Below are 26,547 nucleotides of genomic sequence, written 5' to 3' on the forward strand. Positions count from 1 at the left end.
ACACAATGGCCAGGTAGCCAAAGGCCAAATATGATGAAACTAGACCACTGAATATCAATTTGCTGAAAACCAAACTGAATGATTGAGAATCTTTAAAAAATGTGTTCCAGCTACACTCCTGCCTCTGTCTCTGTGCCGAGCCACCAAACACACACTTCCAATGGAATTCAGGAGAGTTCTCCACAACCACTTTGCAATGCAGATACAGAGGCAGGGCTGGATGTAGGAACAAGGTCAGAGGTACAACTAAAAGAGATAGGAAGGAGGTTCCTCAAGCACTGGGAGAGCTGGCCACTCAGCAGATTGAGCTTCGGCAAACTGGTCATTGAGCAGACTGGAAGCTGGCAAATCTTAGCGACTGCTGACCCAGTCTACAAAGGGGGGTCTCAGCCTGGTCGGGTAGGGGGCGGTTGAGTCAAAGAGATGCCAAGACTCTGTACATCCTATAATAAAGGTGTGTCTTGGGTGGAGAAATTACTTTTTTCTAAGTTGAGGGATTTTAGAGACTGAGGGTGGGGCGAGGGGAGGCACTGGGAGAAGGGACACCCTGGCTACTGGGAGGAAACCTACCTCAGCACGAATACTGGGCACACAGCACAGGCAAGGGGCTTACCACAAGGGGCTACGACCTTTAGGGATCCCGAGATCAGATGCTGAACTTGAAGCTTTCCTTTTCCATGCGGTGAAACCGTTGTGATATCTTCAAACACTCCCACAGCGGATTACACACGCACACACTCACCGGTCTGAATTAGGGTTGCCAATTCTTTAGGCACGAAGGCCGGGCTTGGCCCTGGGTATGAAGCTGGGCAGTGACTGAGAGTGGTCTCCCCTCCAGGCCTTTCCTTGAGAGGCCAGGCCAAGGATGTCAACACTGTACCCCAGAGTTCCTGGAGGTGACCAGCAGCAAGGCCAGCGGAGACCTATGGCAGGCCAGAGCTGCTTCAGGGACCAGCACTGGGACTGCTGGGCCAGAAATTCTCTTTCCCCAAATATTCCAGAGGAAGAGCCTGTGGGGGATGGGAGCGGGGGAAGCCGGTTCCCCGGGGCTGTGGGCCTCTCCGCTTGGCTGGACCCGTGCCTCTGTCTCCCAGAGCCGGTTTAGCTCCACATGCCCACCTTCTCTGAGCTGTTTTAACAGGGGGTGGTCCCCCAGGGTCGGAATGAGGCTCCTTGTGCTCAGCAGGGATCCTCCCCCTGCCCCCAGCCCACCACGCCCTGACCAGAATGGTGGGGCCCATGCTTCATTCACTCATCACACATTTATTTGAGGACCGCCTACGTTCCAGAAACTTCTGGGGTCACCTAAGTCAACCAAATAGGCCAGCAATTGGTCACAATGGCCCGGCTCAATGCTACCGCGAGCGAGGGAGCGGGGGTGGCAGATCTGAGGATGCGCGGGGGTCCGGCTGCCACTCCGACTCACCCCCGACCGCGCGGCCCGCGCCGTCCGGCCTGCAGACTCCTCTTCACCCCTGCGTCCGCTTCCCCCCCCCCCCCCCCACACCTCCCTGTGGCCTCGGAAACGGTCGGTTTACGGGATGTGACCTCTGGGAGAGGCGGGTCCCTTTTCAACAGAGCATCCCCACCTGGCACGGAGGATGCGCTCAGTAAATGTTGGATGCAAGAGTGGATGACGGATGGATGATGGATGAATGCGTTCCCGCGTGCGGACACACCCGGAGGCTGGCCACCAGGCGGATCCCGGCGCGGAGTCCCTCCCTGCAGCCTCCCGGGGTAGTGAGCCGAGCAGGTGGGGAGGGGACTTCAAGGAGGCCGCCCCCGACTCTGTCGCGCTGCGGGTGCCGCGGCGCCCTCTGGGAAGGGTAGTTCGCGCCTGCGCCCAGCGGGCCGCCGAAGCCGGGGGTCTCCGGGCGGAAGTGGGGCCACGTCTCTGGGAGTGGGGGGCGCCGGGCGGCCGGGGCGTCCCCAGCGTCGCCTCTCGCCCACTGCCCGAGACCACCAGCCCCGCCTCCATCCGCGTTGGCCTCGGTCGCCGCTGTCGCCGAGGGTCGCGGCACAGTCTGCGGGCGGGGAGGGGGCGCCGCGGGCCGCGCCGGAAGCTGAGAGCGGAGGTCGAGTCCCGGAATGGCGCGCCAGGTAAGGCGAACCCAGGAGGACGGAAGGACCGACGGACAACTCGGCCGGTCAGCTCCGCGCGGCGTGGTGCGGTCCGGTGGTAGGGCGGGGCGAAGACCCCGGGACCCGCCAACTTTGGGGTCTGGCTGTGTTCGGCCAGACGGGCCTGCGGGGCAGGATTTCCTGGCGAGAAGTCTAGGCCCTCGGACGACCCCAACCCCTCCCCAGTCCTCGGCCCCCAGTACCCTGTACGTGGAGCCTGTCTCCACCTTTGGAAACTCGTTCCTTTGGGTTACGCATCGCCCTCCCTCGGCGTGGCCTCTTTTAATTGCTAGTTATCCTGGCAGCTGTGGGCACGAAGGCCTCGGGAATGAGTAAATCTGATGCGTTTATTTGGTAGGCTCCTGGACCCTTGGGGGAGGGGGCGTGAAACAAGGCCCCAGGTTTTATCCACCAGGTAAGGTGTGTAGATTCGAGAGCTGGAGGAAGAGCCCCATCTGTCATAGCCTGGGCAGTTGGGGCTAGTTGCGTGCGGGGCTGGGAAGGTGCCGGGAATACGGGATGATACCTAATGGGGAATTGTCGCACGTTCCCCTGGGTGAGCGACAGGAGCCAGTTCTGTAATTCTGGTGGCCCGTGAGGTTGGGCCAGCGTCAACCAATTGTAGACTCCATGGTTTGGAGGTGGGCGGGGATTGAGATGGTGGCTGGGGCCATCTGTGGCCAGGCATAGCCCACACTGTACCAGAACCTCCAGTCATTAATGGCCCACAAGCTCCTGGGAGAAGGCAGGAAAAGTGGAAGTTGCGGGAGCAGAGGCAGCCTTGCCTGAAGCTCTGGCTGTGCAGTTAAGCAGCCCAAGGGCACCCTTGCTCAGATTATGTCCCCTGGGCCTGTGCTAGGCCCTCCTCATGCTGCAGTTTCCTTTTCTACAAAATGAGAGGTTTAGACCACCAGTTTTTCAGATCTGATGTTCCAGGAAGATCTGGAACCAGTTTTTAGAGAGGTTTAGACCACCAGTTTTTCAGATCTGAAGTTCCAGGGTCCTCACACCCTGTAGCTTCATAGAGGAGGTGGCTAGAGTGGCTTTGGGGAGCAGGAGATTACCATCAGATGGATAGTTATGGGAAAGACCTCCTGTCTTCCTGTCCAGCGTGTCTCCCAAATACCTAGGGATATGTGAGCACAGCCCATAAGTGGGGAGCAGCAGGGTGCAGAGTCTGATCTGGGAACCCAAGCCTGAGGCACTCTGGGAGAAGGGGTCTAGGCCAGGAAGGACTGTGGAAAGATGGACTGGCCCTGTGGCACAGAAGCTGTGGTTTTCATGCTGGGCTAGTGGCAGGGCAGAAGGAATGTTTTAGGAGGACCAGCATGGCGGCAGTGAGCCAGGAGACTGCACAGTTACAACAATCCTGGGTCGATCCAGAAAACTCTTCTCCTGTCGGCTGAGGGAGGGAGGCCTGAGCGTCACAGAGGAGGTGAGGTAGGGCTCGCAGGAGACAGTGGGTCCAGACTGCAAGCCAACAGCGTGTTTCCGTCTCCTGAGGCAAGCATTTGTGCCTTACGTGTTTGCATCCCTTACACACACGCTCCTCACTGTGCCTCCGCTTTTTCTGGGCAGAGGGAGGCCATTGATTGAACCACCTACTCTGGCCACAGTCAGTTCCCATTTCCATTTTATAAGAACTTTGTCCTGAAGAATTTGTCTTGAGGCTGAGATGGTGAAAGACCTGGAAACCATCCCTTCTAGATGTCTGAAAGAGCTGGGTGTATTTAGCCAGGAGATGAAGAGGCACTCGAGGTCAGGAGTAGTGTGTGTGTGGACGAGTTCATTCTGTGTAACTGGACGTCAGGCTGACAGATTTGGCTGCTGCAATACTAATCATAACACTTAACTGTGTCCCAGCATTTGGTCCAGGCACTGCCTGTGTTAATTCATTTAGTCTTCACAACATCCCTAGGCTGTAGGCCGATTTTATAAATGAGTTCACCAAGGCCCAAGTGGGTTAAGTAGCTTGGCAAGATGCCATAGCTAATATGAAGCAAAGCAGGGAGTGGAATTCTGGCAGCCTGGCTCCTGGGGTCCAGCCCCAACTCCTGTGCTGTACCTTGTCTGTGCGTCCAGAACTTCCAAACTGCCAGATTGGGCCAGCGATAGGACCAGCTGCTGGAAATGTGGTGAGCCACCCATTACTGAAGGCATTCAAGTGGAAATTGAAGAGCCATCCTGTTTGGGGTGGAAATCGGCATTTCATGATCCCTGCTCCTAAAAGGTCTACAGCTGTTACCTGTGATTTTTAGCTCACAAATGCACTCCACTTGAGAGCTGGCTCCTAGGAAGAAGGGGGGCCGAGCCTGTTTGCAGAGGTCTGTTCTCCCGTGTACTTTTCATTTCCAGCAAGGCTGGGCAGGACTCCAGCCTGTGACTGGCTGTAGTGCTCCCCTGCCCGCTGATTCTAAGCTGAGAATGTGTCAGGATAACGGAATGTGTGAAAATGTAGATTTCTGGGCTGACTCCTGATTCAGTAAATCAAGAATGAGGCAGGGAAATCAGCCCTAATTATAAGCAAACTGAAGTAAATCATTTGAACCCAAAAGCCCTTTTGTTTTTTCAGTCATCATGTTATAAAAAGCTTCTGATGGGAGAAGTTGAGGATACAGAGTATTTTTCACTCAGTTAGTTAAACAGAGAACTTGTCTGCCTACCTCTTGGGATAAACTAACTCCCCAGGAGAACTGTCCTTCGGCTGTCCTGAGTCCTTACTCCCACATTCCCCGCTCCAGCCAGAGCAATGCCATTTGGACTCTTCTGCCATTTAGCAGTGGCCACAGGAGCCTTTATTTGTACTGAGGATCCGTCACAGCAAACTTTATTGGGTAATAATAATTTTTTAAAAATTAGAGCCATTTGATGCTTGTTTTCTTAAGGCTTACTAATATTATTGGTTATAGCGACAACTAAGCCCAGCAGAAAGGGCACCCGAGTGTCAGCTCAGAGGTCCCAGTCCTACAGTTGGGCGTGAAAGCCTGCAGGCGTGAAGCCTGATGGTGTGTTCAGCGCACCCAACCTACTCACATCTGCCCCGCGGCTCGGCCGCCTTCTCCAGGTGGCTAATCTCTCCCATCGGGCTTGGTTTGACTAGCTTCCAAGTTCTGGGGATGTCTTATTTTGCTCTGGTATATTGGCCAGAGTGAGAGTTTAATAAAAATTTGTATGGCTAGCATAAAAGCAAAATAACCGTGACCTGATGGCCCTTCCCTGCCCCCTCCCCATCTTTCCTCAGCTGTAGCAGTGAGCGAATGGGGCAATTAACAGGGGGTTCCGACCTTGTTGGGTCTGGGATCCTCTTTTTTAATGTTGGAAACTCCCCTGAACCCTATGTAGTTGTATCCTTAGCATATTAGATGGTAGTCTTTGCAAGCATTTTAAAAGAAGTTTTTTCAGTGTTACTTTTAAATTTTTAAAAATGTTTTTATTGTTTATTTTGAGAGAGAAAGAGAGAGAGCATGAGCAGGGGAGGGGCAGAGAGAGAGAATCCCAAGCAGGCTCCACGCTGTCAGTGCAGAGCCTGATGTGGGGCTTGATCTCACGAACCGTAAGATCATGACCTGAGCCAAAATCAGGAGTCAGACATGCAACCAACTGAGCCATCGAGGTGCCCCTTTTCAGTATTACTTTTAAAGGACACACGTCCCCTTTTCAGTGTTACTTTTAAAGGACACGCACATAATCACAACAGAATCTGTATACGTTTAAACGTAGTCATCAAAGTGTGTAAGCAAAAACGTGTGTTCAGTCAGTAAGACCGTGTTTGTGACCATTCTGACACCAGGTGTGTTAGGGCAAGCCTGAGGCTCTGGGTCTACTGTGCAGATGAGAACTTTCTGACCGAGGTGTCTCCCTGCGCCATCAGCCCTGGGGTTTCCCTTGCCTAGGAGGGAGAGAAGGAAGAGGATGTAGCCGGGAGGAGCAGAGGGACGAGAGAGTGTAGCAAGGCAGTGGGCTGTGGGCTCTGGGAAGGAAGGGAGCGTCCTGCGCTCCCTGGCTGGGGACTCAGTGGGTAGAGCATACAACTTTTAATCTCAGAGCCGTGAGTTCAAGCCCCATGTTGGGCATGGAGCCTACTTTAAAAAAAAAAAAAAAAAGAAGAAAAGAAAAGAAATATTGTCTACCAGGAAGGCGCACTAGAGACTCCGTGCCCAGGGTTTTCACTGGGGGCTGGTCACGTAGTCACTTCCACCTGACATGGAACAAAATCACAGAGTTCCGGAATGAAAGTAAATGATCAGCATGAACCACACTGTGCAAACAGTCTGGGCCCAGTGAACCACCCTCCTGAAATCCAAGTTCCCTAACACTGGCCAGGCCCAGCCTGTAAGCAGGGTGGCCTCAGGCCTGCTCTGCTAGTTGTTATGCACAGACCCTACCATTGACTACATTGTATATGTCCAAAAGCCAGGAAGAAATGGGGGTGGCTCTCTGAAAGATGTTTTTGAGGATGTCTGAGCGTGTTCCTGGAAGGGAGTGAGCATACGTGGGCCAGAGAGGTGGAGATTAGTTCCAGAGAGACTCCTGGCTGGCCTAGTGGGCTGTAGAGGGAGGATGGGAACCTCCATCCAAAGACATCCACTGACCAAAGACAGGTAGGTGGTCAGTGGGGAGGCTGCCTCAAGCCTCGTGTGTGTGTGGATGGGGTCCCGACCACTTCAGCAGAGGAGCGGAGGGCAGCGGTTGTGACCATGTGGTACCCACTGTCAAAGGGTGACGGGTAGAGTGGGAAGCAGATGCCATGGGTGACAATGCTGAGAGTTGGTAGCAGTGATGGTTTTAAAGTCGCTGACTTGAGATGATGAAACAAGGCAGTAGATTATTTGCTTGATTAGGAAGTGTTTTCATTTTATTCACTAATTTTTTTCTTACAAATAGTTGAGCATCTATTTCTACACCAGAAGGACCCTTCCCACAATTTACGTTCTGTTTGCTTAATTTGCACAAAGTGAATTTTTGCTGTAATTTAAAATTCATACCTATCAGATGCTGGTCATCTGGGGTCTCACAGCCATCTTAAGGCCCACTTAATGATTATTTTTAAAGAAGTCAGGACAAAATGTTTCTTTTATCTTACAAAGCAGGGGATGCTCTCCAAGGGTGGTCCCAGGTTTCTTCAGAGCCCTTCTCTGCACAACGGATAACGGTGTACCAGGCTCCAAGCCTAGAGGGCCAAAGAGTGAAAGGTCAGGGAGGGGGACAGAGTGAGGGAGTGTGGAGGTGGGAGCAGGGAGCCCTGGACGGTGGCCAGGAAGGGCTTGGGTGGCATCATCTCCTGCTAGAGTGTAGTGCCCACGAGCTGCATGGGCTTGGTGGTGAATGCTATGGGTCATGGCCATGGCAATCACCGTGGCTGGCTGGGGCCCTGAAGGTCAGGTGAGACCAGGAAAGTGAGGGCAGGCTCAGCCCAGCACAGGCCTCGATTCTGGCAAAACAGCTGGAAACCAGAGTCCTACCTGGCCGGGCCAGAGGGTCTACAGAAGAACTGTGGCCATAAGATTTGGGGTCTGAAGTTCAGGGGCTACAAATACAGCACAGGTGCGTCGGCCACTGGTTTTCTTCATTCACAGGCACCCAGCCATCTGTCTGTGGGAGGGTCTGCCTCCTCTAGACTTGTGAGCTGTTTGAGGTTTTCTCTTTCCCCCTCTTCCTTGGGGTGGGACAGGGAGGAGCAATGTAAACATTTTGCTTGCTTGATTCCTGACTGTTGGGTCCTCCCCACTAAAAAGCGTGGAGTGTCTCGTTCGTTGTCGTCCTTACTATCCGTTTTATGTGTCAACTTTTTTATATGCTGTAGCGATAGGATCCCAGGTCCTTGCACACCCAAGGTGAAGCTTGCTTGTTGCCTCCAGGGGTTCTCTAACATGGTGAATTCAGGGCTGGCTGGACTTCCCAGCCTGGAGTTGACCTTTTCTGAGGCCCAGGCTGAGGGCCACGGATTGTACCAGCTCCTCTGGGAACCTGTAACAAAGGATTACAAACCAGCTTACCCAGCAAGTGAATTCTCTCACTGTGCTGGAGGCGACAGGACTCAAACCAGGGTGTGGGCAAGGCCATGCCCCTCTCTGAAGGCTCTAGGGGAGGATCCTCCTCCTCTCTCCTGGCTTCCGGTGGTTCCAGGCCTTCCTTGGCTTGGGGCTGTGTCACTTCAGTCTCTGCCTCCGTTGTCACTTGGCCTTCTCCCTGTGTGACCGTGTCTCCTTTTTATGAGGACGTCGGTCATCCTGGGTTAAGGGCCCACCCTACCTTAGTATGACCTCACCTTAGCCACATCGCCAGGGACCCTGTTTCCAAATAGGGCCGCATTCACAGGGGCCCAGGGTCAGGGCTGCAGCCCCCCTCTTTGTGCACACAGTCCAAACCCCATCACTGTCTCTTGAGCAGATTCCCGTCACCCCCTCACCTGCCCCCACGTGCCAGCCCCCCGCCAACCCTCCTTGCTCCCCACTTCCTGGTGTACCCCTGGTGTCGCCAGGCGGGAACCACCAGCTCCCCTGAGGTTGTGCCCACAGGTGTCCGTGGCCTTCCAGGACCTGGCGGTGCGCTTCTCAGAGGACGAGTGGCAGCTGCTGGGGGAGGGGCAGAGGGCGCTGTACCAGGACGTGATGCGGGAGAACTACGAGACGCTGCTGTCCCTGGGTAAGGAGCCCGCTCGCCCAGCGGGCCAGCACCACGTCCTGAGTCGCCCTGGGCCCGGCGGGCCTTAGTCTTACCTACTAAATGGACACAGTTGGAAGTGGTGTTCCGGGAGCCTCGGGCCTCGCTGGGGGCCTCGCTGATCTTCTTTGCCATTGTTTCTGGGTGAGATCTGGCGGGTGCTCCGGAGCGGAGCAGGCTGGTCTCTGAGCACCCGACGGCCCTGCGGTTCTTGGGGTTGGGTGGTCACACCGAACACTCACGTAAGCAGCTGTGTGATTGTGTGTAGTTGGGTGGAGGCCAGCTTCCATTCCCAGGGGGCTGTCCCTCCCTCTTTTCTTTCCCAGGGACAGCTGAGCTGCTCCCCCTCTCTGCCTTCCTGTCTCCTACGGAGCCTGCTGGAACCATGGAAGGCAGGAGCTACGCTGGTGAGGGGCAGGAGCCTCCGCAGGGAGGAGGCCCCCTGGGTGAGTAATCCTGGCAGATGAGGGTCAGGCCTCATCGGGTGTTCTGGCCCCCTGGGCCCAGGGGGACTCACTCTTGTCGCTTCCACTGGGTGGTCCTCAGCCCCTGGCTCTACTCCTCAGGGACCACTATGACCTCAGCCCTTGCCACACTCTACGCCCAAAGCCCTCTGCGACTTTTTACCTTTTGCCCCCCCTGGGCTGGGAACCTGGCACACAGTTGCCCATTGTACGCAGGGCTAGGAAGAAACCTAGGGTCACCCTTGGAGACCTACTCAAGCCCCCTTCCCACCACCAACCACGCAGAGCCAGCCTGCAGCTCCCGAGGGTGCTGCCACAGGGCTGACATCTGCAGACCTCACATGGTTGACACGGCCCACGGGCCCAGCCTGGGTGAGTCTGGGAGGTTACAGGTGCCAGGAAGGGCAGAGGGCCTGGCTGCCGGGAGGGGCGGGGGAGGCAGCCCTCCTTGGCGCTCCCCTCCGAGAAGTACCAGGTGCTGAGCGACGGTACCTCGAGTCCCCAGCCCCGAGTCCTGGCTGTGCCCGGGCAGATCCTTTTACTTCTGGGACAGAAGTCACTCCACGTGCTACTCACGTGGTAGGAGAGTGACATGAGACGTGGTTTGATGTCGTGCACAGAAGCGTGAGTGCGGAGCTGACAGAGGGTGTGGGGGTTCACTGCGGCCTTTCTGGCAGGAGGAGCACCCCCGCACAGCCTGCACCTCACGGCCCTGGTGCAGCTGGTGAAGGAGATTCCAGAGTTCCTGTTTGGGGAGGTCAACCCCGAGAGCGAGAGCGGGGGAGCCGGCCTGGACGGGGAGCGGGCCAGCCCCGAGGGTAAGTCGGACAGCGGCCGCTGCATTCCACAAGATGAAGTTCAGGCTGCAAGCTGTGTGCCTGCCCACTTCCTGCCAGACCCTAGGCGGAGTCCCCGGCTCACGAGCCCCGGGAGCACGTCCGCCCCTGGAAGGCATGGGTGGTTGGTGAGACAGTGGCTCCCGACTCTTCTCATGGTGGTTTCTACGTGGCTTCAGCCACACCTCATGGCCCTGTCGCGTCGTGCCCTGTGTGGCAGCTGAGGCCAGTCCCTGTTCTGTAGATGAGGAAGAGGAAGCCACGCAGACTGGGCTCGGTGCCCCCAGCCCGTGCTCTTCCCACCTCCCCAGACTCTTGCTCCCTCCCCCTGCTCACCGGTGCTGTCAGCTCAGACTGCACCTTCTCTCGAAGTCTGTCCCCACCAGTCCTGGCCTTTGAGCCTGCTCAGTGGATGGTAAATGAAACGGAAAATGGGGTGGGAGGATCTTATGGGAACAAGACCGTGGCTGGGAATCTGTATTTCAGAGCCCAGGAATGACAATGCAGAGGATACTGCCTTGGTACTGGAACATGGCAAGGAAGGGCCCGGGTGGGACAGTGTCAGGGGCTTTTTACCCATTGCTGGGCTTAAATTCTGGCTTCCAGCGTCCTGTCCTTCCTCCCAATAGCAGCTGTGACCGTGGAGACATGCCCTCTCCGAGGCCTGCTCAGCTGCCTTCCAGACGCGTCTACTGGCTGGCCCAGCCTGGCCACCACGTCTAGTAGCAGCTCATCGTCCAGCGGCCTTCCTGGAGCCGGGGGACAGGGCAGTCCCCTCCCCATCAGTGAGTGTGACCCAGCAGGGGCAGGGCTCGGACCCTGGAGTCAGGGAGACTGGACTCTGTGCCCTCTGTTGTCTCTAGGACTCAATTTCCCTTGTTGTTAAAGGGGGCAGGCTCCCCAGAGAACGGGACAAGGTTCCCTGTCTGTAGACCAAAGAGCAGGTGTGATGCTCGGTCCCTGAGCAGCCTCTGTCCCAGCCCCGCTTGTGCTCTGTGTGCTCATGCACAGTCAGCTGAGGGCAGTGTCTAACATGCAGGCGCATCGGCAAGGGGACACCTGTGCGCCCCTGATCGGAGTCTCAGACCTTCCCCCCGCTGAGAGCAGAGGAGGGTGAGGGTAGCCACTAGAATTCCTCTGGAGTCTCATTGTATTTTCAGAAATTCTTGCCAATTTTGCATTTGTCAGAATAGCTGGTTTTTAAAGTATTTTAAATGAAGAGGGACTAAAATTGACACCCTTGAAAAACAGACCCCATTTAGCCTGTGACTTTAGGTGTCGTCTGGCAGATTCGCTCTGGGGGTCCATGTGCTCTGACTTGAGAAGCAGGAGGGCAAGATTGGGTCCTGCGTGTTAAGGCTGTTGGAGCGACTTACTGAGCCAAAGTCAGAGGCTGGAATTGGGGGGGTTCCAGGTTATTCAGGGAAAGCCTGTTGGTGCTTACAGTGACACCAGAAGGAAACAGAGACAGACTCCTAGGACAAGCCCGCAGGAGCTGGCCCTGCCGCAAATCCAAGTTTCTAGTACTTGGCTGCCCCCCCAGGGATTGGAGGTGCTGAGAGGTCTGTTCTGTGGGGACCAATCTGGGTCGGTTCCTCAGGACCAGGAGCCAGGGCTAGAAAGACCTTTCTGTCTCTCCTGTTACAGACACTGCTGACAAACCAAGATCTACAGAGAAGGAAGGCCCCGAAGCCCCAGGTGGGGAGCCCAGCCCTCCCACCTGTAGCCCCAGCAGGAAGAAGGGTCACCGGAAACAGGAGAGAGGGCCCGTGGGGACAGGTGAGAGGCTGGCTTTGTGGAGAGTGGGGTCTGCCCCGGAGCTGAGCGGGGAAGGGAAACGGAGGCACGTTTGGCTCACACACGTGTCAGGCGGCTTTCTCATCTCAGCCCCCTGACCACCCTACACAGCAGATGTTGTCCCTGCTCACACAGACCTTCTGAAGGCCACCGTCAGGCTGCGCTGACCTTGGCCGGTCTTGTAGGTGCCGTGGGAATCTCTCCTGGGAGCAGCCCCTTGCAAGGCCTTATCAACTGCCTGAAGGAGATCCTTGTGCCTGGGGCCCAGCGCCCTGAGGTGTCCCCACGCTCACTGCCTCCTGTCCCCGGCCGGGACGCCTCTCGGCTAACCAGAGCAGAGCTGGGGCCTGGGAGCCCGCCCTGGGGAGGTGAGTCCCCCGGGGACCTGTCTCCTCAGGTCAAGGTTTCTGAAGCCCCCAGATTGCCTTTCGGTAGCTCTTTCTCCGAACAGCAATGTCTTCCCAAAGGATCGTTCCCAGCGTGGCTGCTCCAGTATCCTCAGTGTCTTCGTTCTGGAGCCAGGCGGCTTTCTTGGGAGGACGGCATTCGGTCAGCTCGTAGGCGGAAACTCAAAAACAGACTCGGCCCTAGATCCTCGTGTGTTTTTTCACCCGTCTTAATACGGGACCCCTGAGGAGGAGCCGTGCCTGTCACTTCACGTGGCACTAAGTGCGTGTTTGGAGGGGCTTGGGGGATCGGGCGGCATGGTGGGGGCGGGAGCGCCGGCCCGGCGTCTGACGCCTGGTGGCTGTGAAGACTGTGCCCGGCCCCTGAAGCCCTTGAGCCTCGGCTTCCCCATCTGTAAAAGGGGTTAACTGTCCCCCCTTCGGGGGCTGTTGTGAGGCCCCGGTACGGTGACGGACTGGTGTTTGCTTGTGAGAAGCTCGGTCCGGAGATGCCAGCTCGGCTCGGGGCCCAGGGAGCCACGTGCAGGTCGCAGCCTGTCAGCTCGCTTCCTGCCGCTGCTACCTGCGGTGACGCCGCGTGCCCTGCCTCCATGCCGTGCCCGTGCATCTTCCCTCCCTCCAGCCGTCCGGTTCAGGGAGGCGTGAAGGCAGGCGTTTTTAAACCGAGCACCGAGCACCAAGCTGACGGCGGCCTGTGCAAATCTGAACGAGCTGCGAGAACACCCACATCTCTAGATTCCTGGCCCCGAACCCTTTTAACTGCTTACCTGGATCGGCTGCTTTTGGCTGCGCGTCATGACCGGGCCCAGGGTGAAAGTATGCTCCTTTTTCCTGTAGTGAAGTCAGAGGCAGCTTCCGGGGACTGTCCCCTCCAGGGTCTGCTGAACTGTCTGAAGGAGATCCCCGAGACCCCGCACGGGCGTCCCAGCCCCTCGGGCGTGCAGGAGGATCCAGGGGCCTACGGGAGGAGTTCTGGAGGTAAAGGCCACTGGCCAGGCAGGGAGGGCCCCAGGACGCCGTCCGTTTCCTTTCCCCACTCCGAGCAGGGTTCCACAGCCAGGCCCTCAGGCCCTGGCCTCTGCATGTAGGTGGGGGTCACGCATGTTGGGGGCGATCCCTGTCATGTCGGCTCGGCATGTCAGAGGCGCTTCATCGGTCCGTGATCACCATCCAGCGTGGCTGTGAGAGTAGGGCTGAAAGTTCCAGAAGGGAGGAAGGGGGCATAGGGAGGGGTAGGAGGCTGAGAACAGAAGACACGGCTCTGGCTCCCCGTACACACTCGGGGCATAGTTTCGAATTGGGCGTTGTCCTCGTGTTCGCGTGGGCTGGGGTAGCATTTCCACTCACTGTAGCTCACTGGTACTCAGTAGCTTCTCAGACTATTGGGAAAGTCGAATTGAGACGGGCTTGCTGGCCTTGGAGTAAAGACCTGATTCGGTGCCGCCGGAGGAGGCTGATGTGGCTTTCCTCAGTAGAACCCCCTGGAGGCGGCGCCCCAGAGGGGCCAGGGGCAAGATGGGAGTGCGAGTCGGCGCATGTCAGTCCGTGAACAGTGACCGCTTTGGAGCCAGAGACTGCTGTAGAGGCCAGGGGCCTTGGGAGCCCCGTCCCAACCCTACAGAGGCCTCGTGTGGGCTTCCCACAGGGCCCAGGCCCCCCCAGACCCCTCCTCCCGGCCCTGGTCCAGGAGCTGGCGGCGTGCCCCCTGTGGTGAAGACAGAGGACAGCCGGGCCCAGAGCCCCCCAGTGCCTGCGTCCTGTCAGCCCGGCAAATGGACCCACAGCCCCTCTGCCACCAGCAGCCAGGGGAGCAGTAGAGACACCAGAGCGGTCCAGGTGCCCAGCTGGGGCCCCGTAGCTCAAGGTGAGGCCTGGGGGCATCTGCTCGAGTCCTCCCCAGTGGGATTCTCAGCCCCACCAACAAGGTTCTGCCCACCCACAGAAGAGGGAGCAGGTCCAGGCCACGGGGGAGGAGGGAGGGACCACGCCGTGCTTCTCTGGCAGTGACTCCCCTCTCTTAACCCACATCCTTCTCAATCCGGGCGCCCGCCCCGGAGCCTTCCGTTGTAAGGAGCCTTCCGTTGTAAGAACTTTCGTTTTGCAGAGGTTCCCTGCTTGCCAGGAAGCTGGCCCCTATGTACTAGCGGGTCTCTCCACCCCACCCCTGGGCCTGGGGTACAGATTGTGTCCTTCCCGTGTAGGAACAGAGAACAAATCAAAGTCCCCCGCAGGGTGTCCTGCCTGGCAGGCCCCCATGCCTGGTGCAGGACTTGTCACCCCTGCAGAAGGCAGGTTGGGGCAGCCAGCCTGGGGCCGGGCCAGGGGAATGTGCCCGAGATGGTGATAGGGCCGTCTCCCCTGTCCCAGCCGGCAGTGCCTCGAGCTCGCCCCTGGAAGCCCTGGAGGCCTGTCTGAAGGGCATTCCCCTGAGTGGGTCGTTACCTCCCCAGCCGCCGGCCACCTCTGGGTTCCGGAGCCCTCAGCCGGGAGATCCCGGGTCTCAGAGGCCCGAGCTGCAGCCCCGAAGATCACACAGTGAAGGTAGACGGGGCCCTGGGCACAGGGTGGCATTTGTCCCTGCGCATGGCATAGGGGGACACTGAGGACGTCGTTAGGTCCCCCACTCCTCATCCTGGGCCATGAGATGCATGCCCTTCTCTAGCTCCCTTACTGATGCCTGCCCCCAAGCACTTCCTGAATGTGGGGGAAACCAGTTCAACTCTTCCTGCACACTGCCTCCTCTGAGAGCTCTGGCTTACCTTCTAGTCCCAGGAGACCAACAGTTGGGTTCCCACGGGTTTTTTAACCAGAGCCGTGAGCCCCCAGCCTACGGGGAAACCCCTGTGGGAGATCCTGTGGGGTAGGTCTCCTGGTGCCCACCCAGGGCCCCAGGGACCTCATGCCCAGTGGCTTTCTCATGATGTCAGCTGTGCTGTTTCCTGCAGAGGTGGCTATGGGGCCTCTTCTGGCTCTGAGTCTGCAGGGCTATGTGAGAGGCAGCCCTGCCCTCCCCTCAGGTCCCCACAGCACCCCTACCAGCTTCTCCTCATCCAGCAGCACCGATGGGGACCTGGATTTCCAGAGCCCAGGGGGCAGCCAGGGGCGTCAGCCTGGAAAAGGTGAGCCGCCGGGCCTGCGGCCGTCAGTCCTGGGAAAGGGTGGGCTCTTCCCCTGCCCACGTCGTCTGACCCGACCAAGTCTGGCCACCCTACCCAGTGTCTGGAGCAGAGCTGGGGATGTTGAGGCAGGAGCAAACCCAGGACTTATTACAGGGTGGGAGGGGGAGAATGGGGGATGGGGGGTTGAGGGGTGGGGAGGGGAGTATCCATTTTAACCACTAGGCTCAGAAGGGGCAGGACGATGTCTAAGGTCTCTTAAAAAATAGAAAAGGGTCTCCTTTAGTGTCAAATTCTCCCTTGTCCCAGCCATAAAGAAATGCCTATGATATCAAACTGACCTCTGACTTAGGGAAAGAAGTTCAGAGGTTCAGGTTCATGTAAAACCACCTTAAGGAGTGTCTGTGGTGACCTGTGTCTGTCCTAGGTGCCCCCACGGGGAGGCATCCACTGTGAGCTGTCACACCTCTTTGGAACCTTGCAGGATTCTGTGGGGTCCCCTCTTGACCTTTTTACCCACTTGAATAGTCCAAGCACTGCCCTGTCTGCACTCAGTCCCCCTTTGCTCACCTCATGTGTTATCTGTGGAAAGCCTAGAGCTGCCCCAGGACTCTGGGCCAGGCTAGCTGGGGCCCGCAGATCACCACTGGGGGCTCCAGTATCCACGGCAGCCCGGATTCCTGCATCCTGCCACGGTCAGCTGCTGGTGTGGGGGCTTTTTCCTCCCCAAATGCAGCCAACTTCTCTTTTTAACATTTAGTTTTTATTTTTTATTGATTTTATTTTATATTTATTTATTTATTTTATTTTTTAAATGTTTATTTAGTTTTGAGAGAGAGAGACAGAGTGTGAGTAGAGGAGGGGCAGAGAGAGAGAGGGAGACACAGAATCCAAAGCAGGCTCCAGGCTCCGAGCTGTCAGCACAGAGCCCAACGCGGGGCTCGAACTCACAAACTGTGAGATCATGACCTGAGCCGAAGCCGGATGCTTAACCGACTGAGCCACCCAGGCGCCCCAACTTTTAGTTTTTAATAGGTAATCACAGGGTTTTCGTTCAAAAGCTAAAACAGGTTGTGTAGGAGAGATGATGCCTCCCCGCCCCCCACCCTCCCGGGTCACCACTGCTGTGAGTTCTCCCCTTCCGGGGCGTCCCGTGCGTGGCCAAGCTGCTTCTTCCCTCACACAGGTGGTTGCCCGCTCTACACAGCTCCCCCACCTCATTTTTTGTTTTACCGTTTGCCTTTGGCACCTTCCTGAACTTTCTCTGCATGTTTCTTGGACACTAGCCACACCCCGTTCCTCTGAACCACCGGACAGTGTTGGTCACAGGGCTTGGCGCGTTGCTTGTTTGGGCAGCCTCTCTCGGGGCACCTTGTTTTCTAAGAAACCCAAACTGCAGGAGAGGCCGTGCTGCCTTTTGGAAGCTCTCAGCCCAGCTCTGCAGCTCCCTCTGTGGCTCTGGAACTCAGGAGAACCGCATTCGGGGCTGCTGTTGTTGAACTTTGCTGTTCTAGCACCACACGGCGGCCCAGAGCTCTGGTACCCTCTTTCTTTGTGCCTGGCCTGGCCCAGTGTCTGCAGACGCCTTCAGGAAAGAGCGTGGCCATGGCGGCAGCTCCCGTAGATAAGGGCCTTTCCTTTTCTGGACTTTTGGCCCATCCACTTCCTGCTGTTTGCACAGCTCTGGCACCTGAAATGCGTTATTCGCGATGTATTTGGGTTTTTTCCCAAGTTGTGACTGCACTGGTGTTGGCCTTCTCAACCTGCTGTGTCATGTCCAGAGGCGAGGGCACGCGTTTTCCTCCGTGTAGTGGAGGGGGCCTCATGGCGTTCGGTCCTCACGGCTGTCTGTGGGCGAAGCAGCATGGTGGCCTCCCTTGCCAGGGTGGAGCAGGGTGTTGTGAGGGAGCCTGGCCTGTGTCTGTGGCTCATCTTCCGGCTCAGACAGCTTGGCCTCTTCCAGGGCCAGCCCAAGCAGGCCGGCCCAGAGCCGGGATTGACATGTGTTTGGGACTGGGTGCCTGGCGCGACCGGTCCAGCGCTCCATGCCGCCTCCCCGGGACCCCAGCTGCCCCGCACACAAGGGCATAGCCAGGCTCCCAGGGTTCACAGAGACTGAGCTCTGAGCATCCAGGATTGCAAATGTTGGGTTTTCGCAGGAAGCCCAGTGGGAAGCTCCCCACTCCAGGGCCTGGAGAACTGTCTCAGAGAGATACCTGTGCCCAGGCCACAGTCAGCCTCGTCCTGGTCCTCAGCGGGGGACAGGGGGCCACAGAGAGCGGAGCCCAAGAACTGGACGGCAGATAAGGAAGGTAAAGCATGGCCACCCCAGTGTCTGAGAGCAGGGCAAGGCGACTCACACACTGCCAACCCCCGCCCTGCGTCCCTGCGCGGCCGGCAGGCCCACTTCCAGCCCCGAGACAAGATGCTCTGGGGATGGCCCTGGCAGGGGCTTCTGTGAGGCCAGAAAGCCAAATAGCGCTGCCAGGATCTGAGTGTGGGCGCAGTCAGGGCAGGATACCCAGCCCCACCACGCACTACTCTGGGTCCAGGCCTGCTCTTTCTATCCTGGCTGTGCCGGCCCTGCCCGCCTTCAGCTGTCCAGAACACTCGCTGAGCTATGGGGCCCTCAGGAGTGCAGGTGGCTGGGTCTGGGGAATGAAGAGGTCCTGGAAGGTTTGGGCGGCTTCCGGGAGCATCTGGAGGCCTGGTGTGTGTCCCACACCTGGAGCTCGTGTGCCCGAGAAGCCAACAGCGGCAGAAACTATTCTCTGTCCAGTAACTTCCTTGTCTCAATGCCCCATGGGGCTGACAGGCCCTTTGGCTTCTCATTGAAACAGGACTGAGGGGCGAGGCCTGTGAGCCAGTCCACCTGGGACAGAGCCAGGGGGAAACACCCACCAGGAGCTTCCGGCTGGCCAGCCCACAGGCGCTGACCTCTAGCAGCGTCCCCATCTGTTACCAGCGAGGACTCAAAGACCACGGGGCCACCAGGCCGGGACCGTGGCGGTGGCTCCAAGATGGTGAGCTGACATCTCCCTCTGTGTTTAGTGGCAGCCCTTCCCTCCAGATAAAATCCTCCATGAGGGACTAGATTTCCCCTTCCCTCTCCTCTGTTCCTTCCATCTCCCGCCATTGCCCCGGCCGCATGCTCCACACCACAGGCTGCGTGCTAGAGCAGGTGGGCCTTCCCCCACCTCCCTCCAGCTGTTGGCTGGAGCATCCCAGGTGTGCTGAAAGAAGACTGTGACCCGGGTCGCTGAAAGGAAGGCAGGAGAATGGTTTTTATGCAGCCGTTGGGTTTCTCTGGGAGAGGACTGGTCATTTCCTTTATTGCAGAGATTGCCTGGGGCCAAGGGGGGCGGGTCTCCCTCCTCTGGTGCCACTGCTCCTTTGCACTTACAGCAGTGTTCCCTCCGAGCCCGGCCAGAGTGGGCTGGCAGGGTCTGACTTGTTTGGCTCAGTGTGGTATTTCTAAATATTCCCAGCAGAAAAGAACTGGCTTGGGGTGGGGGGTGAGGTTCCTGGGGACATAACTGAGTCTCTGCTCTGGATCGCTGGTCCTGAGTGGGGTGCAGGTAGGTGCAGGCCTGACTGGAACCAGGGACGTGAGACTCCGGGAAGGTTCCCCGCTGGCTTTCTGGAGCAGCCCGGCCAGGCTCAGCCTCGCTTCTGTCTGCCTGCCAGCAGGAGTGGGAGCTGTTCAGCGTCTACCCGCGCTCGTGTGGGGCCGTCAGCTGAGCTGGAGGGGGACTTAGCCTGTTCGCTAAGGTAGAGGGTCCTCCTGAGTGTTCTTTTGTTGTCATGGCCCAGGGGCAGCCACGAAGCCCTCCCCACTCCATTGCCTGGAGAACTCCCTGAAGGGGATCTTGCCCGGGAGGCCCTTGCACTTTGCCTGCTTGGCAGGCCCCGGCTCCGGCTCCGGCTCCGGCTCCAGCCCGGGCCTCAGCCCCAGCCCTGGCTCCGGCTCCAGCTCCAGCCTCAGCAGCTCGGAGGGAGAAGAGCTGTGGCAGCTGCTTCCACAGGGTGAGCTTGTGGGGGGGACAAGGAGTGGCCAGGGAGCCAGGCCCCACGGGCACAGCCTCCGACCTGACCCCTGCTTTGGTTGTGTTGCCAGACAGGGACCGCCTTCCGAGCTGCAGGGGTCCTGGCCCCCTGTCCCCACGCCCCGGCGGCGCCCCTACAGGCGGCAGCCTGGGTGAAGGCCCACGGAGAGCAGAGCCCGGGGCCCCCTACGGCCTCCATGCAGGTGAGCCTGGGGTCTCCCGAGAGGGGCCTGGATCCCCATATTGCCTGACTCTTACCAGGAAGTTCTCTACTTTTGTCATGCTTGAGTTCCCCGTCAGCTGAGCTGCGTCTCAGAGAGAGGAGGGCGGGCCCAGGGCCCAGGATTGTTACACGAGTGTGTTTAATTAGGAAGCCTGGCAGTGAACTTAGTCCGTATACATTCCATACATGTAATACATACACAGTATATGCACTGATAACGTCTCTATGTACACACACTGCTGTGTTGGTCCGAGCCTACCCGCGGTGCCGCTCTCAACAAGGAAGCCTGAGGCGCCCACCCAGCCCCGACTCATAGGCAGCCAGCCCCACAGATGTTTACTTAACGGGCCTGTCCCCTGTGGTTCTTCTGTCATAGGATGCATGTCAGCAAAAACCATCAGGGAACTTGGAGGGACGGGATCTATTACTCACAGGCCCTGCAGGGTGCACAGTAGGCCTGAGGGGCGCACAGTGTGGCCGCAGGTAGGGAAAGGAGAACAGTGTGCCAACCTGGGGCTCTGCCTTTATTCGCCTCAAGGGCGGGGCGTCGGGGTTTGTCCGGTTCACTCTTCACTGGGGAATTTAAAGCATCGGAGCGGGAATTAGGGCACAGGAAGGGAGGAGCAGGGACACTCAAGTGGCCAGTTACCTAAACCTAAGTCACCCTGGGCCCTCTGAAAGACGGGCATTCGTGGGTCGGGCGGGATTGCCAGTTGCCGTGTCGTGCAGAGGGCAGTGTGTTTCTCTGAGATGGATGTTTTCTGAATGGACGGCCCGGCGATTGGACGCTTAAGGTCAGGGGTCAGGCACTTGGGCTGCATGTCCGTATATGTGTGTGCACATATGATGATGATCGTCATGTACACTGGGAAATTTGATAATAAACAAAACCAGTGTCAACAGTCAGACTCTTCCCCCCTGGGAGGACTTTGAGGTTGTGCCGTCAAGAAGGCTGGAAAAGCTGTGTGCCATTGCGGGCGGCCTCGCCTCTCGGTCCAAGCCCGACCAGGTGTTTGCCCCCAGCAGGCAGAGCCGAAGAGAAGACGGGAGGCAGGTGCCAGTTGCCCTGGAGAGAAGTGTACTCGGAAATCCCGGGCCGGCCTGGCCCCCTGGGCAGCAGTGGCGGAGGAGGTAGGGGTGGGGTGAGCAGTCGGGGAAGGGAGCTCTACCCGCCCCCCAACTCGGGCCAGAGGCTCTACACGGTCCTTGGCTCCCAGCCAGGCTGTACCGCATTCCCCACTGCTCAGTGGGCCTAGTGGGGAACAGCAGTGTGGGCCTGGGCACGGGCTGGCTTCCGTGGCCCACAAGGCGTCCCCAGTGTGTTCCTGGAGGGGGCGGGAAGGGGGAAGGGGGCTTGCCAGTCACCGCCCTCTCCATCTGCCCTCTCTGGCCTCCCCCTCGTGGTAGAGCTGGAGATGCCAGGTCCTGGCTGCAGAAGACTCCAGAACTGATCCAGTCTGCCCTCATCACACGTGCCCCAGCAGGCCATTCAGCAGAGCCGGACTCCCTGACAGGCCTTGTGTGTCCATCTTGCATCTCATTTAACATTGTTTGAAAGTTGCAAGCTCAGTGGCTTTTAGGCTTTTAGGCCAGGGCCAAATATCCACGTGCCAGAACGGCTCCTGCAAAATGATATATGTCCACACCCCAGGTGCTCTGTGCTCTCTCTACAGGGGCCGCTGTGAACCCCTGCCCTGCCCCTCAGCTGGAGAAAAGGCCCGGGCCGGGGCCCTGCCAGCCCCTTGGATCGGCCCATGGGCCCCTGTCTTGGAAGCCCAGGGTCAGTGAAGAATCCAGGGGCCTGGGACCTGCAAATGGAAGACCAAGTGTTGCAGGTGAACTGGTGGCTTCCCTGTCCCCTCAAGGCATCAGGAGTCCTGCAGGCAGGGGTGGGCAGGGGGTCCGCATCTGCAGTGGCCACCCGCCTTCCCTGCCGCTCAGCTCCTTCCCGCGGGGCAGGCCGGCCAGGAGCTTGGGAAACGCTCTCTCGCAGCGCCCTTCCAAGCTTTTTGGGTCATAGGTAGGAAGAGGCTCACCTTGATCTCCAGGGTGCTTATTTCACTTCAGTGTTCTCTAACAGAAATAGCTGGCTCTTTCATAAAAGCACTCAGATACTTTTTAGAGGCAAGGAGACCAGAGTAAATAATGCCGAGAGTCAAAGCTTGGAGTTCGAAGAGACTTTACAGACAGACGTGGAAACTGAGGCCCAGTAATGCAGAGTGATCTGGCCAAGGGCATCCCAAGAGATGTGGTTCTGCATCACACCTGACCTTGGGGAAGCTCCTCCCTGTATGTGTTAGAGGCACGTGAGGGAGGGCCTGGCGCGCGTCCTCACTGCAGGGTATGCGCCAAGACTCTCACACCAGCAACTCGATTGGGGCTCCATTGCTGGCTCGTGGGCTCTGCCCCTCTGGAGGCACAGCGGTTTTGTTTTGTTTTTTAAATGTTTATTTATTTTTGAGAGAGAGACAGAGTGTGAGCAGGGGAGGAGCAGAGAGAGAGGGAGACACAGAATCTGAAGCAGGCTCCGGGTTCTGAGCTGTTAGCACAGAGCCCGACGTGGGGCTTGAACCCGCGAACCGGGAGATCATGACCTGAGCCAAAGTCGGATGCTTAACCTTAACCGACTGAGCCACCCAGGCGCCCCTGGAGGCGCAGCTGTTTTTTGTTTTTTTTTTTAACATTTATTTATTTTTGAGACAGAGAGAGACAGAGCATGAACAGGGGAGGGGCAGAGAGAGAGGGAGACACAGAATCCGAAACAGGCTCCAAGCTCTGAGCTGTCAGCACAGAGCCCAACGCGGGGCTCGAACTCACGGACCGCGAGATCATGACCTGAGCCGAAGTCGACCGCTTAACCGACTGAGCCACCCAGGCGCCCCAAGGCGCAGCTGTTTTAAGAGCACCGAGCTGGCCTAAGGTTGCCAGGCCCATGGCCTCTCTCTGGGACAGAAGTTAGAAGCCTGCCTGTGCATTGGCAGCCCTCAGCTTAAATCCTTCCGGAAGAACCTGACCAGGCAGCCCACAAGTCACTTCCGCCTCTGTTTGGAGCTGGGAGTTGCTAACGAGGGGGCAGAGCTGGGCTGGGATGCAGATAAGTGGAGGAAAGCAGGTCTGCCCCACCAGTCTGGGGCGGTAACGGGGTTTTCTTAGTAGGTTTGCCTGGGGTGGAGACCAGTTCCAAGGGGCCTTCGGGTGAAGGATTAGCTGATTTTTTTTTTTTTTTTTTTTTAAGTAATTTGAGATCTCAAGTCCTATGACTGACTTCTGAATGGGGATGGTGAAGGTGCATGTGCTGAGACCGACGGCACCGGGTACTGCCGCGGTCCCCTGGCCACGCCCCTAGAGGCGTCCATGCCCCAGGCTGGTCTGGTCCTCCTGTGCCCCTCTCCCAGCTGCCGTCCATGGCCTTGGCCTCATGCTGTCTGCTGAGGTTTCTTTTGGCCCTGCCCACTGATGTGCTAGGGCAGGTTTAGGTGGTCTGGGGTGCCATTTGCTCTCAAATGGGACACAAAGAACCTTTTCCTAGAAGGTGGGAAGGCCGCTGTCCTAAGAAAGCTGGAGACCCAGTCTGTAGTTTGTCCGGTACGTGAATGTGGGGAGCGGCCAGGAGATGTGCTACCTTTGATGTCATGAGCACTGGCATTGATATTCTCAAGCCTGAGTCACTTCTGTCCCATCTAAAGCCAGGCCTTAGCGGATGGGGAGGATGCCAGATAGGGCAGCCGATGGGGCTCCCTGGGGGGAGAGAAAGGTTCTGACTAAGAAAGCTGGAGACCCAGTCTGTAGTTTGTCCGGTACGTGAATTTGGGGAGCGGCCAGGAGATGTGCTACCTTTGATGTCATGAGCACTGGCATTGATATTCTCAAGCCTGAGTCACTTCTGTCCCATCTAAAGCCAGGCCTTAGCGGATGGGGAGGATGCCAGATAGGGCAGCCGATGGGGCTCCCTGGGGGGAGAGAAAGGTTCTGACAGCCTGAGAACTCTCTGTCCCTGCTCTGGTTTTAGCCAGGACCCAGGGCAAGCCACTTCCCAGAGGCCTGCCTGAGCCACCCCCTGTGGCCGCCATCCCTCCAGCTTTGCCGCAGACGCCCCCACAGCCGTGCCCCTGCGGAAGTTCTCTGCAGCAGGAACTCCGCGGCCTCGGTGCCGCCCTCTCGGAGAAGCTGGATCGGCTCGCCGCCGCCCTGGCGGGCCTGTCTCAGGAAGTAGCCACTATGAGGACGCAGGTGGATCGGCTAGGGAGGCGCCCTCGGGGCCCTGGGCCAAAGTGCCAGGCTTCCTGGCCGTGGGCCCTCTCCCGGGGACCTCGCTGGGCCAGTGGCCCTGCTCACAGACACCTGCCCTACGGGAGACAGAAGGGCCCCGCCAGGCCGAAACCAAAGATCCTGCGTGGCCAGGTGGAAGGCTGCAGGGCTGGTGACGCCTCAGGCCTCTCCTGCAGAAGATTCCGCCCGGTTCCTCAGCTGCCTCCAGACGCCCCCACGGCAGAACCTTCTGGCCCCGACTGCAGCCCTTCCCAGCAGCCCCTGTCCTCAGGATGCAGCTGCCACACCGTGGTGACCGCGCATGCCCCCCTCGGACACGCCGGGGGTCCGCAGAGTGCCCCCAGCTCCTCAGTGCCTACCGCCGGACCCCCACAGGTGGCTTGTGCTACCGCCAGTGTGGACGCCGAGCCGCCGTGTGTGGCAGCCCTGCCTCCTGGGACCCGGGGCCGGCCCAAGGACCCCAGCAGCCTGGTGGTGGGGGTCCAGAGGGCCCTCGGGGAGGAACTGTGGGGTGGGGGGTGTAGGGCCCTGAGGTGGGGGGCCCCTAGCCACCTTCATCAGCTCAGCCCTGCCGAAGGCAGCTCGACCCTGGCCACTTCCCCCAGGTGCCGTCCCGCCCCCTCATCCTGCTCCAGCCCAGCCTTCCCCGCCTCTGGACCGTGAAGGGGCTGGGAGCTCGGCCCTTGACCCCACCGCCCTCCGACTCCGGGATGCTGCTTGCTCAGGGAGGCCGCTGTTGGGTGCGTTTCTCAGCCACGCCCCTGGCCTCCTTGGCTCAGGTTCATTCAGGTGTTGCTTCCCCGTCTTGTCCTTCCCGCTGGATCTGTCGTGGCACGCAGGTGGGAGGCGCGCCTGCCCGGGGCGGCTGAGCAGCTGCAGCGGGACCACGAGAGCCCCTCTTCCTGGCACCTGCCCTTCCTGATCTCGGCACAAAGCGGGGCTTGGCTCTTGCTTTCCTGGTAAATAGGGGCATCGGTTTCCTTTGGAGAGAAGCCCCACTGTTTCAGCTGGATTTGCCCGTGTGGAGTCTGACGTTAGAGAAGTGGGGTGCTGAGGGAAAGGCCCTGGGCTCCTGCCATCGGTTATGGTACCAGCACGAGTACCCAGTCGGCTCAGCTCCTGCCTCTCCACGCTTCCAGAGAAGTCGGCAATCTCCCAGAAGGCTGGGAAAGGCAGCTGCAGAATGGAATTCGTACACGACTCCTTTGAAGAGTGGCTCCTGTTCACCAGGCAGCTCAAACAACAGACGTTTACCCTTGAGAGTGTGGAGGCCAGAGTCCAAGGTCGGGGTGTGGCCGAGGCCCGAGGCAGCAAGGAGGGTCGGCCTCAGGGCTCTCTCCTGGCCTGTCCGTGGTCATCTTCATGTTCACGTGGCTTTCTCCCTGGGCACAGATCTCCAGATTTCCCCTTCGTGTGAGGGGGCAGCTGCGCAGGACCAGGCCACCCGAGTGCCCTCACTGTGGCTTGATCACCTCTTTAAAACCCCGTCTCCAAATAAGGTCACGTTCTTAGGTATTGGGAGTTAAGACATCAACACCAATTTGGGGGGCACAGTTCAAACCATAACACGTATGATGGACTGAGTTAGTCTTCTCGAATTTGTGTTGGGAGAAGAGAGCTCCTGCTCTGGGCCCCCCTCCTCAGGTGGCACTCGGTTATATACTGGGAGGCTTGCCTGTCACCTGCCTCCTGTCCTTCCCCAGGGTCAGATCTTTTGCTCTAGCCTTATGTTCCCACTTTAGTCCTTACTAGATGTGAATAATTTTCGGGAACTGTGTGTGTATACTTGATGCCCAGGAAGGGTCGCCAAGCGTGGCCTGGCATGGTTCGCTCTGCTGCCAGGACCAAGGCGCTCGATGGTGGCACAAGTGATGCCTCGTGCCTGATCAGGGACACAGCACGCTGGGGACACACACAGGGCCTGGCCTGTTCCCTTGGCTGCCCCTACAGACGCAGCAGGCTGCTGATGTGGGACCGAAGGGGGAGGGCCTGGGGCTGACAGACACCCTGGTGGGGTGGGGTGGGGTCGGGCAGGGAGGCAGGGAAGCGTTAAATGTTTTCAGGACGGGAATGAGTCCCAAGGTGATCGTCTCAGAAGCCAATGTCTGTCAGATCATGTAAATAGGATGTTTGGAGTAGGCAGTCTCTTCACATGTAGCCATACTTGGTAAGAGAACACGGAACGGAAAAGTTCTAGGCTTTCCACTCAAAGACCTCAGGAAGATGAGTCTTTCGGGCTGCGGTGGGCAATGCGGGGCACGGCTCAGAGCCAATGGAAATGGTAGGACAGGGATGAGGGGAGAGGGTTAGGGGGTGCGGTCAGGAGGAGGAGAGTTCTGTGCTCCCCTGCTCGGCCCTCCCTCTGTCCTGCCCACCGGCCTCCAGTCCCCTGGCCCCCTTCTCGGCGGCGGCTGTGGAGGTGGTCTGCACCCACCTCTGTACGGCATCTTAAGGTTTTGTTTTGTGGACTCTACCAGTGTCAGCCGTCACACAGACCCTGCGTAGCAGGCACGAAGGAACAGACAAGCTCAGAGGTCGTGAATGACCTTGCTTTTGCACTGCCTGTCCTTGGCGGAGCCTGCAAGAGCGCTGCACCCTGGCGGTG

At 58.3% G+C, this 26,547-nt stretch overlaps 1 protein-coding gene and 1 long non-coding RNA gene across 9 annotated transcripts in view; one reads left to right on the forward strand and one right to left on the reverse strand.

The window, feature by feature from the left end:
* LOC109269236 (uncharacterized) overlaps nucleotides 1-1,800 on the reverse strand; it is a 30,109-nt gene extending 28,309 nt beyond the window's left edge. Inside the window, exon 1 of the long non-coding RNA XR_002080998.2 lies at nucleotides 1,590-1,800. This is a non-coding gene — a long non-coding RNA (uncharacterized LOC109269236). The remainder of the gene's footprint in view (nucleotides 1-1,589) is intronic.
* A 78-nt stretch (nucleotides 1,801-1,878) lies between these two features.
* Nucleotides 1,879-25,526, forward strand: KRBA1 (KRAB-A domain containing 1). Of its 8 annotated transcripts, none has more exons than XM_019453136.2 (18): nucleotides 1,879-2,100; nucleotides 8,640-8,766; nucleotides 9,111-9,230; nucleotides 9,926-10,066; nucleotides 10,714-10,869; nucleotides 11,732-11,863; nucleotides 12,067-12,249; nucleotides 13,126-13,266; nucleotides 13,934-14,152; nucleotides 14,656-14,829; nucleotides 15,234-15,407; nucleotides 17,564-17,716; nucleotides 18,245-18,427; nucleotides 19,218-19,430; nucleotides 19,522-19,653; nucleotides 20,697-20,804; nucleotides 21,347-21,508; nucleotides 23,683-25,526. In XM_019453136.2, exons 1-18 carry the CDS (start codon nucleotides 2,089-2,091, stop codon nucleotides 24,603-24,605), a joined length of 3,453 nt encoding a protein of 1,150 aa, XP_019308681.2. In that variant the 5' UTR covers nucleotides 1,879-2,088; the 3' UTR covers nucleotides 24,606-25,526. The 8 variants fall into 8 exon arrangements, with proteins under 8 accessions (XP_019308681.2, XP_019308683.2, XP_019308685.2 ...); XM_019453138.2 differs by having other exon boundaries at nucleotides 20,700-20,804; XM_019453140.2 differs by having other exon boundaries at nucleotides 15,343-15,407; nucleotides 18,220-18,427.
* Nucleotides 25,527-26,547: the final 1,021 nt, after the last annotated feature.

Source organism: Panthera pardus, unplaced genomic scaffold, assembly GCF_024362965.1.
Source record: "Panthera pardus isolate Hobbes unplaced genomic scaffold, ASM2436296v1 HiC_scaffold_9, whole genome shotgun sequence".
Taxonomy (NCBI): domain Eukaryota; kingdom Metazoa; phylum Chordata; class Mammalia; order Carnivora; family Felidae; genus Panthera; species Panthera pardus.

Excerpts from the sequence above, each read along its gene's own strand:
- KRBA1 (XM_019453136.2), top strand. Across the intron at positions 14,830-15,233 it reads CCGAAGATCACACAGTGAAG|AGGTGGCTATGGGGCCTCTT; the intron begins GTAGACGGGGCC and ends TGTTTCCTGCAG. Across the intron at positions 21,509-23,682 it reads TGGAAGACCAAGTGTTGCAG|CCAGGACCCAGGGCAAGCCA; the intron begins GTGAACTGGTGG and ends CTCTGGTTTTAG.